Below are 13,020 nucleotides of genomic sequence, written 5' to 3'. Positions count from 1 at the left end.
TCCCATTTCTCATTTACACCTGTTAATTTGTTTGTAGGAGGGAGATTTGTTGGTTCTCCATTCATGCACGCGTGCTCACAACCATCAGCCACTTCACCGGCAAGAGAAATGCCATCATTAAAAATCTTATCCAGCCCAAAGCGTGACAACGTTTGTCTTCTAAAAAACCCCTACATTATTATTTGTTTCAAAAGGAAAGCAGGAGAGGGGGATTTCTGGTGGTTCCCTGGCTTTGCCATCAAGCAGTTGCAGCTTTTATCATGGTTTTTTTTTTTCCCTTCCAATTCCTCTCATTCACACAGCGTAACACACGCATGCACACGCGCACAGACACACACAAGGCCACTCCACAGCAGCACAAGCTACAGCTCCCTGCCAGCAAGAAGCCAGCCAGGCATCTGTTACTGCACCACCACGCACTCTGCCTCAGACTGAACGGACATCTCCAACACGTAGGATGACAGGCTGACAAAAAGCTCTATCACTCTATGACTCTGGCCATAAGGGGTATTTAATAGCACTTGGTTTCAGATAACACTTAACGGTTACAATTGTTGACATTTGGCACTGTCTACATTACAACAGCATTGGGGACTCGGTCACAAGGTTAAAAGTCAGCGTCCCTGTAACCGTGTAAAACCAGGGGCAGTCCAGCTCCCCTACGCCATGCAGCCGTGGTGTCATGAAGCGTACCGCTGCGCTGCCCAGTGCAACCCAGTGCAGTGAGTCTGGAGACACGGCTTGGCTGCTGGGAGCAGCAGAGTTGCTCCTCTGCTCCCACAGCATAAATCGGCTTTCCCAGAGCCCTGCTGCTCCCAGCAGACAAGCCAGCTCACCTCTCACTGAACCGTGCCCGCGCACCATGGACAAAACCCTCCGCGGCCTTGTAGCTGTACTCGGGCCCTTACGGACAGAATTATGTTTTCTGGGGTACAGAAGATGCATCATCAAGTGAAATACTAACCCCCTCATGATCACACTAACTCATTAGATTTACTTTTAATATAATCACAGTATTAAATGTTAAAAAAAAACCAACCAAAAAACCAAAACCAACAAACCAACCCATACTTGTTGATATCAATACATTATTAAATTAAGCAACCGCTCATACATCATCAGCTGATGATGTCCCTACTGTGAAACTGCAGGGTTAAAAAAAATAAAAAAGAAAAGCATCATTAGACTGAGTTATGCTCCCTGCTATATAGGTTTTGATACCAATCATACCTGAGAGCACAGTTTTAAAAGGGCCTTGGCAGCTGTCAGCAAGTGAGTCTGCTCGGTCACAGAGACGGGTGCCAGAAAGACTCTGGTTCGCCCAGGATTTTGTTCACTTGCTTACCACCAAAACAACAACAAAAAACCCCACCTGCGAATTTAAAGAAACTTTTAAATTTAGTGTTTTTAATCCCACACAATTTTCTGTAAGCCTTCTAAAATCTACAGGCATAATTTTAAAAAATAAAAATATCCCCAAACTGAACAGTGTGGATTTTAACTCAAATTTAAACTAGTTACCGCATCCTTAACGTTACGGAGCAACCAGAGGTGCAGATGTCCTGGTTTCTCTCCTGAACAACTGTCTCATACCACAGATAGATAGAAAAGGTGACGGAACCATGCCATCTTAAATTTCAAATTTTGATCTCCAGAGTTTCCTACAGTCATAGACAGGTTACTTGCAGTAACATAACACATTTTCAGACAGCCAGACACATTTATCTCTTTTTTTGTAAGCCTGCAAACAAGTTTCAACTTTAGCAAAAACAAGTTTGCCATTTATCTTTCAATAAAGGATTTCAGATAGTGCAACATGGTCGACTACACAAACGGGCACCTACAGTTTGCCAAAACCCTTTGTGCCCTGTATTTGCTTGTCTACATCTAACACAGGCCCAAGAGGGTTCCCCCTTACATGACTTTTTTTTTTTTCTCCTGCTTGTTTTTTTTTTTTCTCCTTTGATAAAAAACGGGAACGTCAAGCCTCATTTTTGTTTTACCCAAGAACTTCTATCTGACTGAGACATGTATCGGGTGCTCTCAGACCTCACAGAATTGAATACAGTTGACTCCTTTGTAACAAACTTTTCACCAAGTATTAACTGTAATTTTTTTTGTTGTGTATAAAAACCACTTCTATTCTTGATCAGGATTTGCTTCCTTCGTAGCTGGCTTCCTGGGAAGCTTCTATCCTCAAATAGAGCATCAACAGCAATGCATTCAGACTCAAATTTATGAAATAAAAAGCAAACAGGACAAAAAAAAAAAAAAAAGATACAGAACCAACCTTTCAGTCTCTCATACAGCACAAAGAAGGACCCCCCCTCCCTTCCCCCTCCCACCTTGCAGGACACATCTAAAGAGACGGAGGAGGTGCAGGAGGCTGGGGTCTGAGAAACTGAAACGGGTTGGGACCATCACCTTCCAGCTCTTGACAGCACAGGGAACCAGCCCTTCCTGGGCCATAAAAACTAGGATACCGCACAAGTTTAGAAATCCATCAGTGAACAAGGCTTTACTGACAACTTTTCATACAGTTAAAAAATAAAAATACAGAACAACAGCGGACAGTGTCACATATTAAAAACGAATAAAATGGGCTCTATTTAAATGGTATTAAAATTAATTAGAAACTAAAAATCTTACCACTTTGGTCGAGGTGTTTTGAGCCTCCACCAAAATGATCGGCCTTAAAAACAACTGGGTTGTGTGACACACAAAGAAAACATGGAATCTGAAAAGACAGTGTGGGCTAGGCAGTGTCTTTGACTATAACTATCACCATATGTTCTTCTTCTAACTTTCCCAATGTCCTTAGTGCTGACTGGAGGTACTGCTGAGAGAATTCACAGGGAGGGAACGCGTAAAGCATGCCTGTGCTGTCTCTGCCCTTCGCCCCTCCCACGGGCAGGCTGATAACCCCAGCAGCCTGCTTCTGTTTCAAGTAGGAGACCAGATTCCTGAGAAGCCGTCGCTGCAAGCCAGGCTCTACAACAGGGAAGGTCCCCTCGGCCCCTGCCGGGGTGGACTGGGTCGCCAGGAGCACAGCGTAGCCGTTGGGGCTGCCTTGTTTGATACGGCGAGTTACTTCATCCAGCTTGGGCTGGTCGAGCCGAAGTCTCTGAGCAATTTTGAGCTGCGTTAACTTCCCGCCGGATGAATGGTCTTTAAGGAGTCCGTTGATGACACCGAGGTCTCCCTCCAGGATGTGCATAGAGGTGGGGAAGCAGCTGTTTTTTAGCACAAGAAGCCCATTCCAAGCAAGCTGCAGCGTCTGAGCGTATTCTGATAAATTCTTTAGCTTTTTGGTCTCAGATTTTGGCTCCTCGTGAGTTTTTGATTCCGATTCACCAGTTCGATGATTGCGTTCGCTGTCCCTTTTTTTAGGCTGGGGAGCATCGGATGCCTCACGATGGGGCTTCTCCTCAGTCGCATGACGATTGTTCTGAAGGGAGTTACTCTGCTCTTTCTCAGCTCCGGATTCTGTAGTGTGATTCTCCTTGCGAGCCCTGTCTGGGCTGCGGTCTAAAGCTGGCCCACTGGCCTTTGTCCTGCTTCTGTCCTCGTAAGGCGAGTGAGTAGTCCTCCCACGGTCACTGGAAAGACTCCGGCGTTTCCGCCTCTCTTCCCACAGTTTGGGCACGCTGCGATCGCTGTCGCTGGCCCAGCGCTCTCCGCTCCGGCTACGCACTGATCGGCTGTAGCTTTCCAAGTTGTTTCTGCGTTCGGCATTTTTGGCAGGGCTGGCCCAGTCTGCCTCTGCAAAGCTCCTGTCTCTGTCTGAGTACAGGAGATGTGGAGGAGTCCTATCTCGCACCCTCAAGTCTTGCTCTAGGCTTCTGTGTCTGCTGTACCCGTCAGCTAGCAGTTCATAGTGCACGGGGAGCGGTGCAGGCTGGTACTGCTGCGGGTATCTCGTCTCTTCTGCTTTGGCAAAATCCACTCGGAGTCTCCTCTCCGGTCCGCCCAAAGGGAAGCCCCTCATCTGAGCGCAGGCAGCCTGGGCAGCATCCAAGCTTTCATACTGGATATAAGCGAAGCTGTCTCCCTTCACGTAGTCAATAGTCCTGATGCTGCCAAAGCGGTCAAACTCCCTCGCCAGGGCAGCCAAGGAAGTACTTGGACCAAGACCACCCACCCACAGCCTGGTAGTAGGGTTGGCTTTCCCGTAGCCAATTTTGATAGGGTTCCTGCCGACAACGCGGCCCGACATGGCGACCTTGGCTCGATGCGCCATGTCCAAGTTTTGGAACTTGAGGAAAGCGTAAGCCCCGCCTTGGCCCCGGGCAGGGCGCTTGATCACCACTTCTTCGATGATGCCGTACTTCTCAAAGGCCCGTCTCAGCTCCACCTCCGAGACGTTGTGGTCCAGGTTGCCGATGAAGAGGTTGCGGGTGGCTCTCTGATCGTCCTCCGGCATCAGGTCTTCCTCAGCCACGATGGGGTAACTGTAAGGGCGTCCGCGCTCATCGTACAGCCCGTAGTAATCCAGGGCCCTCTCCCGCTCCCGGGAGAGCCCGATGGCGGCCGCTTCCAAAGCGAAGGCGGCGGCGGCGGCGTGAGCGTGCCTGGGCCGCGGCTCCCGCAGCAGGGGGCTGGTGACGGGAGAGAGCGATCTCTGCTTGTACTGGTAGGTGCTGTGGATGGGCGGCAGGTACCCCAGGGGCTCCGGAGAGGGCGCGGGGGGCGGCGTGCGGCTCCTCCGGCCCCCGCGCAGATACACCGGCTCCACCTTGAGGGGCCGGTCGTAGAGGAGCAGCTGCCGAGCCCGGGCGTGCCGGCGGGCGTCGCGGGCGTCCCCGGGGTGTCGGAAGTTGACGTAGGCGACGCGGCCGAGCTCGGGCGTGTGGGAGAGTTTGACACTGATGTCCCCGGCGCCCCCCCCCGCGAAGCGCTGGAAGAGGCGGAACAGGCCGTCCTCCAGCAGCTGGTCGGGCAGGGCCGCGCTCAGCCCGCTCACCAGCAGCGTCTTGTACTCACAGGAGCCGGGCGGCTCCCCGGCCAGGCCCGCCGACCCCCCCAGCGGCGCCAGCAGCAGCGAGGGCGCGGCGCCCGGCGGCGGCCCGGCCAGCAGCAGCGAGGGGGCCACCACGGCGCCCGGCAGGGCCTTGGCCTTGGGCACGCCGAGCGCCCGGGACGAGGACGAGGACGAGGAGGACGAGGGGGCGGCCTGGCTGCCGCCGCCGCCGCCGCGGGCGCCCGAGGCCGAGCCGCTCCCCGCCGGGCGGTGGTTCGAGTCGCCGCCGCCGCCGCCGCCTCCGCCGCCGCCGCCGCCGGCGCGCTCATCGCCGCGGTGGCTGCGGGAGCTGGAGCCGCCTCCGCCGCCGCTGCTGCCGCCGCCGCCGCCGCCGGTGGTGGTGCCGCCGCCGCCGCCGCTGCCGCCGCCGCCGGGCGTGGACTTGTCCCGGCTGCTGCGGGAGGCGCCCGAGCTCCGGTGCGGGCCGCGCCGGCTGCTGCTCTCGCGTTCGCGTTCGCGGGGCCGCTTGGCGGCGGCGGCGCGGCCTCCCCCAGCCCCCGGCGGGCTGGAGTCCCGTTCGCTGCCCCGCTTCATGGCGCCGGGGCCCGCCGCTCAGGAGACGCCTCCGGCGGCCGCCGCCATCTTGGACAAAAGGGAACGAAGGCGGCTCCGGCCGCCGCGCCGCGCGGGCCCTACGTCATCGCCCCGCGTCCCGCCGCATGGCGGCGTCAGGGGGCGCGATGGCGCCGCACAGCGACGTGACGCAAGAGCGCCTCCCGCCTCCGGCCCGGCCCGGCCGCACGTGACGGCGGGCGGCCAATCGCGAAGCGGTGCCGGCGCGCGCCCGGCAAAAACCCCGCCCCCCCGCTCAGCGGGGGGGGGGGGGGGGGTCGCGCGAGCGAGCGAGGCCGCTCCCACTGGAGAGGCGCGGGGGGGGGGGGGGGGGGTGGTGGCGGTGAAGTGCGTGCGTGTGTGTGTGTGCGCGCCCCGCAATCACGTCACACGTCACACGCGTCCGCCCGGTAGACACCGTTGTACTTTAATGAACGTCCCGTACAGCGCGCGCCGCCTCAGCTACCGCCGCCGGGGGCGCGCGCCTCGGCCGCCTCCCCGCCGGGCCGGATCGGACCCGACCGGACCGGATCGGACCGGACCCCCTCAGAGGTCCGCGCGGGCACCGGCGGCCCGCGGCGCGTACTTGGGCATCAGTTCGTGGATCCTGCGGATGAAGTCGGACTTCTCGGCGCAGCCCTTGCACGCCTCGCCCCAGTCGTCGAGGATCCGCCGCAGCTCCTTCACCCGCAGCTTGCGCAGGTCGGCGGTGCTCAGGTCGATCTGCTTGTCTGCGGGGAGAGCAGAGCCCAGCTCAGCGGAGGGGTGGGGGGGGTGGGGGGACCGGCCGCCGTCCCCCCGTCCCCCCCCCACCTCCGCCCCGGGGTGATGGGCGGCCCGCCGCGGCCGGCACCGCGGAGGAGGAGGCCGGTGCCGTTTGTGTGCGGAGACGGTGCGGAGGAGGAGGAGGCGGCCGGCGGTACGGGAGGCGAGGAAGCCAAAATGCAAGAGGGAGAGAGGTGCCGGGCTCCCGGGGGGGCGGAAGGCACATCGAAGTTAGGCTTCTGACAGGAGATAAGGTTTTTTAACACTAACAGGCACTATTACAAGCCAGAAAGTTTGGTTGCGGCTTAGATGCAGGAGTCCCACGATAGCCCTGAAGGCCCCTTGATGGTAGGAGCAGCAATACTGTGTTTCTCTCTTCCACTGGATAAATAAAAGGTAGCAGAGTGATTTCAGAGGAAAGATAAGCAAGTGAACACAACAGAAAGCTTTTTAGGAAGCAAGAGGACATTGGTACGAGAAATGAGAAGTATAAAGACCCACAATCCAAGGGGTGTCTCTGGGGAGTGTAAGGGCAGAGATATAGGAAAGCAGTCGGAAGGAGGTATTCCCGGACTGTTCTTCATATTAGTCTTTTCAGGAAGAGTACGTCATCTAGTAACGCGAGAGTTTGAGCAAGGTGGTAAGAAAGAGAGTGCTGAACGCTCCGAGCAGACACCAGAGGAGGGGAGAAAGTGTTTATCAACCCACTACTGGCAAACATGAGAGCAGCTGGGACTACAGACCTCAGCTAAGGGCTCAAACCCAGGCTGTAGGACACACCCAGCTGTTCCCCAGGACAAGCCTTACTGCACACCCTCCTAAACACAATATCCCAAATAGTGATTTGAGCATAGTAGTGCTGATACACCTGGGAGCAACCTCTTTCAAGGCAGATCAGTGGCTCTGCAGAAGCTAAAAAGGGCTAGTAGCCAACAATCTTACCCGAGCATCTCCATAAAAGCGTCTAGGATGTTCATGGAGAGCAACCCAGGTTGTGCAACCTAATTAGGCTAGTGATCCTGCTACAGAACTTAGGACTGAGTAGATTTAGCATGCTGTTTTACCCCAAATGATCCATACCCCAGAAAAGCACGGGCATTTCCCCTTATGCTGGCAACTCACCGTATTTTAGTTCACAGATCTGACTGTCTTTCTTCTTTAGTTTCTCACAGATCTTTTCCACAGGGATGTGATGACTCATGGGCTTTGATACCTCGTTAATGATTTTGGTGGCTGCATCACTTGTGGCCCCAACATAATAGCACTAGAGGGAAGAAAAGAACGAGGTGGGGATGCATGGAAAAATGTTTCTAAAAAGGAGAGTTTTCTATCCATCTTCTCTCCTCACTTGGTTTTGCAGCTAGATGTTTACTGTTGCAGAACCTTTCCAAGTGACCGCTACAGACAGGCAAAAGGAAGCCTAACTCTGAACCCAAGGGTACTGAGCAGATGTTTCCCATCACACTGCTTTTAAAGCTGTTGAGGCTGGTTGTCTTGTTTCTCAACTTTTATAAAAATTGAATTGCATTAAGAATAAAGTCGTCTTCATTCAAAGAGAAAGACTTTCTGAAGTGTTTCCCCTCTGTATTTCTGATGGTGTCTCTCTGTAGTTCTCTTCTGAGGAGAGTGCAGGGCCTTTTCCTTGGGGCTCTTCATTTGCAGATTGCCTTCTGGTTTTAGTTAGGGCAATTTGGTTTTCCTTTATTTAGTTTTCAGCTAAACAGCCAAAGAGCGTAAATATTTAAGCAACTTACATAGCACCCCAAATACAGTTTAAGGGACAAGGAAGTCCTACAGCAAATAAAAGCTTTGTAATCCCCAGCACTTCAGTAACGGGGAGAAACAAGGTCAGCCAGTAAGATGTCTGTTGACAGACTGTTTTGGTTTTTTTAAGGTGAAGAGGTCAAACTCCTCAAGTCCTCTTTTATAAAAAATACAGGACCAATTGTGGCCACAGAGCTAGGAAGAACAGCCCCTGGGAAGCCATATCATACAAACTCAGAAGCACTAGTTTCCCCTCATTTGCCAAGTATTCTACAACTTACTCCCTCAAGAGGCAAGTATCATTGACTACTATTACTTACCAGGCGGTTCTCCTTGCCTTTTGCTTCTTTGCAGGATTTCAAGAGCTCCTTTTCAATACTGGCAGGTGTGAAGTCAACATCGTTGTCCTTTAGACTCTGGTAGAACCTTCCCAGGAACGTGATACACACTGGAAGGGAAGATGGATGGAGTTATCTGCCACTGCAGTAATCTCGTGGCAGCACTTAGAGGGCACTTGTAGGAAACAGAGTAAGGGATTTGGAGAACAGAACTTCTAGAAGCTGCATTAGCAGTCAGTGACTTCACACATATTTCAGTAAGTCTGTCAGAGCACACGTGAATCAACAATATGCCCTGGTATTTTTGGTGGGTTTTTGACAATCTGAGAAACCAGATCCATGGAAGTCTCCAGTGGCTTCTGTACACTGTTGTGAGTGAGCAGCAGGATTCAGCTGAGGGATACAACACAAAGCAGTGCCCGTGCAAAAATATAAACTTAATTTGCTGCCTTATTCTTCCTGCTTTGGGAAGCAACTTGTCAGACCACAGGCTTCAAAACCAGTTCTGATTGAAAAACAACTCTCTCTACATATTCCCGTTACAGACTCCACGTGTGCTGTTTTTAGCAACACAGTATCACCGATTATCAAGTTGGTTCAGTTCATGGGTAAGTTATTTCCAAGAGAAAAAGAAATTATGTGAGCGCATGCGCTGTCCACTTGGCGTGTTTCTCCTCTCTTCATTCCCACAAGCTTCTGAAGTGGTTTCAGATTGAAAGAGGGAAGAGTCTTAAAGATAATGAAACTCCCACAAGTGCACCAGCAGTTGAGAGGACAGATCCAAGCTCCTGCCTGTGGGAAGGGCACGTACAACTTAGTCATTACACTTTCCCTTTGGCAGCAGTCACTCCACATACGCTCCAGACGAAGCACAGCACACCCGCCTGTGTCGCTGGGGAGGAGGGCAGACAGCTACGGTTACTGCAGCACACAGGGTCTGTGTGACAGGGCAACTGACGGAGACACTGAGAGAGACACTGCGAGTTTGCTGAGTGTCAGATTTCGCTCATTCTGCTGCTCACACAACCCACCCGTGACCATCGGCATCGCCTGGACCAAGAGCTCTGCGGCCCCACCAATTCCTGCGGCAGGACCTGTGGATTCTCACGACTTCCAGGTGTGAGACAAGTGCCAGGTCCTGGCCTGCTTCTAGAGGAAAGGTGCAAGTTACATCTTTTATGTGATTTGTTTACCCCAACAGGAAGGGATGGGCAAATATTATCGTCATTAGCAACTTGTATTCAACTCTGCACACAAGCCGTGGCACAGGATAATGGGCAAATACAGGAGACAGAGTATGACCATCGTGAAAACGAGTAGAAACTTACTCTCATATATTAGAGCTAGAAGTAATTATAAGCTGGGCCATTTAGGAAAACGTTTTTTTGTATGCATACCACGCCATCATTTACCTCACATCAGTTTGTCCCCAGTCACAGACAAACACTGATGTCCATTGTGCGCTGTTTGGAAGTGAAAACCTTTGGAAAGAATCAAGATGCTGCAGGCAGTGGTACCGATGACTACAGTACAGTAGAAACAAGTTTCCAACCTAGTGCTGGGACAGCAGCCGAAAGTTTTGATTTACTATGTTCCCTCCCCCTCCTTCTGTCTTACTGTTTCTCTCCCTACAAAAAGGAGGAAGGGGTGAGCATTAGTACCACAAACTCCCAACCAGTTACGACAGCCCCACCTCAAGTTTTTCTTGCTTCACCTGGGGAATCTGTTCTGTTCCACCACACAAGAGCAGTTTAATTTGCCGTGCAGCTCAACAGCTTCCACCCCAGACGCTTTCGCATTTAGGTGGTACGTAACGCGCCCAGACTCAAAGATCAGCTGCGCATCGCTTCTGGCTTCGCGCATCAAAGAGAGGACACCCGATCCTCCAGCAGTCGGCGGACAAAGCCGAGGTAAACGTACTACTGCGATGAGCGAGGGGGGAGAGTCCAGGTGAGTAACCGCACTCGCTTCCTCCCGGCAGCTCCCTGCTCCGATGCTCCAGCCACCGTCACCCGGGAAGGAGGCGGGGGAGAGGGCTTCCCCGCGCCCCGGCTGTGGAAGACGAGCCCCTCCTCTCCCCAGCCCGAGGAGGGGTCGATCCCGTCCCCCCGGGCTCGGCGCTACCGCTAACCCTCTCGAGGAGGGACCGGCCGCTTCTCGAGCCGGCTGCGTTCCCTCCGGAACGCCGGTCCCGGCCCCCCTCCCGCGGGACGGACGGGCCCCGGCCCGGGGGAGAGGAGGGGGGCACCGCCGCCAACCCCGCCCCGCGCCTCCCAGGCGCGGCGCCGCTCCCCCGCGGGACCCGGCCACCCCCCGAGCAGCGCGCCCGGCCCGGCGGCACTTGGGGCGGACTTCGGAGACTTTTCCTTCCCCGGGAGGAACCGCTCCCGCCGGCCCCGGCCCCGGCGGCGGAGGGCTGTCACTGCCCGCCGTCGACGGGGCGGTGGCGGGGGACGGGACAGGGACCGGGACCGGAGCCAAGCCCCGAGGCCCGCCGCGGGGCCGCTCCGCGTCCCGGCTCCCCATCACACCAGCGGGCGGGCCGGGCTGCGGTGGAGCGGCGGCGAGGAGCGGCCTTACCTCGCCCGCCAGCCGAGCCGAACCGAGCCGAGCCGAGCCCGCCCCGCCCCCCCCCCCCCCTCCGGCCGGCCCCACTCACCCTCGCACTCCCCGTCGCGCAGGGCCCGGCTGCCGGCCGGCAGCAGGAGCAGGGCCAGCGCCGCCCAGAGCCCGTGGGCCGCCCGCATCCCGCCTCGCTCGGCAGCCCGCGCGCACTGCGCCCGCCGCCCCGGCACCGGCACCGGCACCGCCGCCCCCGCGCCGGCTTCCCCCCCCCGCGCCGCCGCCGACTACCGCCCCATTGGCCCGCTCCCCGCCCGGCTTCCACGCCGCCCCCTGCCATTGGCCGCTCTGCGGCCTCCACGGGAGAGTTGGCGGCCGCTGATTGGGGGAGGCGGCGGAACGCCGGCGCGCGGCGGGTTTCCCCGCCTCCCGCAGCCGCCATTTTTGTTGAGGGCAAACCGCCCTCGTGCGCTTCCTAGTGGCTGCCTGCGGCCGCCATCTTCTAAAGGGGCAGATTCTCACACCTGCAGCGGGGCTGCCTTGAGGGGCGCGGCGGCGGCGGCTCGGCCTTTGCTCGCGGTCAAGACCTGCCTTGAGGCCGGGCTGAGCGGCACCCGCGGACTGTGGCTGCCGAGGGTGGGCGCCGGGAGCGGGCAGGTCAGCGTGGGGTGTGTCTTCGTCTGCTGGCTGTGGCAGGGTGGCTGTTTGGGGTGCGTGAGGCGAGGCCGAGGCGACTGCCCGAGACCCTCGAGCAGCGCGGGGTTTGGTGCCGATGGGAGCTTCGGGTTGGCGGGGTTCTGTTTTTCTGGGTTCCCGTGGGCTGGGGGTGCGTGGCGTGAGGCTGGCAGAGGGAGCTCGGCAGGGTGGGCGGCCATTGGGAGGGCCCTGCGGCAGGGACAGACCCTCCTCAGCCTTAGTGTCAGCACTGATACAGCCCTTCACGGGTGGCTTTTGGCTATGCCTGTACACCCTGTGAGTTATAAGGCCTGAATTCTTTGAGGTGGGACAGCTGAAAGCTGAGTGGTTAAAATAACAACCTGTGTGCAGCTTGTTTCTGGCTTCTTGGGTGGTTGTTTTTGCCGAGTCAAGGAAACAAATAAAGATTTTTTTAAATTTTATTTTATTTTTTTCTCATTCCTATGTACTATCCCAGTCAGTGGTCCTTTCACCTTTTGTTCCCAAAGCCCTCACAGGATGTGCTGGGAAGTGCCTTGAATAATCCCCAACCCTGTGAGCTTATCATGTAAATCCCGTTGAAGTTGTAGGCCAACTGGGGGAAGAGTGCACACACCTGTTGATAGTTTCTTGTCTTGTGGGGCTATATGTTTAACTGTACGTGTCCTAGGATATCATTCTAGTAAAAGAAGGTAGGGGCAAAGTCACATGTGCAAGGGAGCACATATCTTAGCTTGGTGGGTTCTCTTGGTACAGGAAGACCAACGAAGCAGCCTAGTTGTACCTGCCCCAGGCAAAGCCATGGTAGGAACTGTGGGGAATTTTTCAGTGTCTAAGCCTGAATTTTCTTGCAGGTCATCAACTGCAAATTATAAGCCTGACGAGGGAGACAGGCAGGATGGGGAGGAGGAGCGACCTGCTTCAGTAGAGGTCACGTAGCAGGTGAGTAGTAATTAGGACACTGCATCTTGCTAATGTGAATATATCACATGTGTTTATCAGATAGAAGAGGTCATTTTTCACCTTTCTAGATCTTGTTGTCTCTCAAAATGTGGTTGTCAAGATTGGTAATGATATTGCTGTCTCTTTTAAATCAGTCCATAATGATTCCCAGAATTACTCGGCATCCACGTACTTTGGGAAGATTATTGGCCCTTGTTTTTTATCAGGATAGTGGCCGAAAGAGTTGCAAGGTGAAGTGGCTTATTAATTAATTGGAAGTAGGGCTTAAATTCAGAATTAGGAGAATTTAGGAGCTTCACAATAAGGAGGAAGCTTAACTATCAAAAGAGTGCAGTTATGAAACAGATCTTCAAACAAAGTAGGATTTTTATACATTTTTAT

The 13,020-nt window shown here is 54.9% G+C and overlaps 2 protein-coding genes and 1 long non-coding RNA gene across 3 annotated transcripts; all 3 read right to left on the bottom strand.

Moving 5' to 3' along the window:
* Positions 1-493: 493 nt before the first annotated feature.
* RBM15B (RNA binding motif protein 15B) lies at positions 494-5,668 on the bottom strand. The gene has a single exon (XM_009917764.2). It carries the CDS (start codon positions 5,552-5,554, stop codon positions 2,756-2,758), a length of 2,799 nt encoding a protein of 932 aa, XP_009916066.2. The 5' UTR covers positions 5,555-5,668; the 3' UTR covers positions 494-2,755.
* A 310-nt stretch (positions 5,669-5,978) lies between these two features.
* Positions 5,979-11,268, bottom strand: MANF (mesencephalic astrocyte derived neurotrophic factor). The gene is made up of 4 exons (XM_069769601.1): positions 11,099-11,268; positions 8,422-8,549; positions 7,460-7,601; positions 5,979-6,303 (listed from the first exon to the last, which is right to left on the bottom strand). The coding sequence occupies exons 1-4, from the start codon at positions 11,184-11,186 to the stop codon at positions 6,119-6,121; spliced, it is 543 nt and encodes a 180-aa protein (XP_069625702.1). The 5' UTR covers positions 11,187-11,268; the 3' UTR covers positions 5,979-6,118.
* LOC138681768 (uncharacterized) lies at positions 8,856-10,254 on the bottom strand. Its single transcript, XR_011321981.1, has 2 exons — positions 9,852-10,254; positions 8,856-9,231 (listed from the first exon to the last, which is right to left on the bottom strand). It is a non-coding gene; the product is annotated as an uncharacterized lncRNA (long non-coding RNA).
* Positions 11,269-13,020: the final 1,752 nt, after the last annotated feature.

The sequence above is a fragment of the Haliaeetus albicilla genome, chromosome 24 (assembly GCF_947461875.1).
Source record: "Haliaeetus albicilla chromosome 24, bHalAlb1.1, whole genome shotgun sequence".
In the NCBI taxonomy this organism is placed as follows: Eukaryota; Metazoa; Chordata; class Aves; order Accipitriformes; family Accipitridae; genus Haliaeetus; species Haliaeetus albicilla.
The sequence above is the reverse complement of the archived record's forward strand: the minus strand, read 5'-3'. Positions and strand labels throughout refer to the sequence as shown.

Coding starts and splice junctions, on each gene's coding strand:
- MANF (XM_069769601.1), bottom strand. CDS start 11,186: ATGCGGGCGGCCCACGGGCTCTGGGCGGCGCTGGCCCTGCTCCTGCTG. Junction 8,550..11,098: donor GCGCGACGGGGAGTGCGAGG/GTGAGTGGGGCC, acceptor CTTCCCTTCCAG/TGTGTATCACGTTCCTGGGA. Junction 6,304..7,459: donor GATCTGTGAACTAAAATACG/GTGAGTTGCCAG, acceptor CTCTCCCCGCAG/ACAAGCAGATCGACCTGAGC.
- RBM15B (XM_009917764.2), bottom strand. CDS start 5,554: ATGAAGCGGGGCAGCGAACGGGACTCCAGCCCGCCGGGGGCTGGGGGA.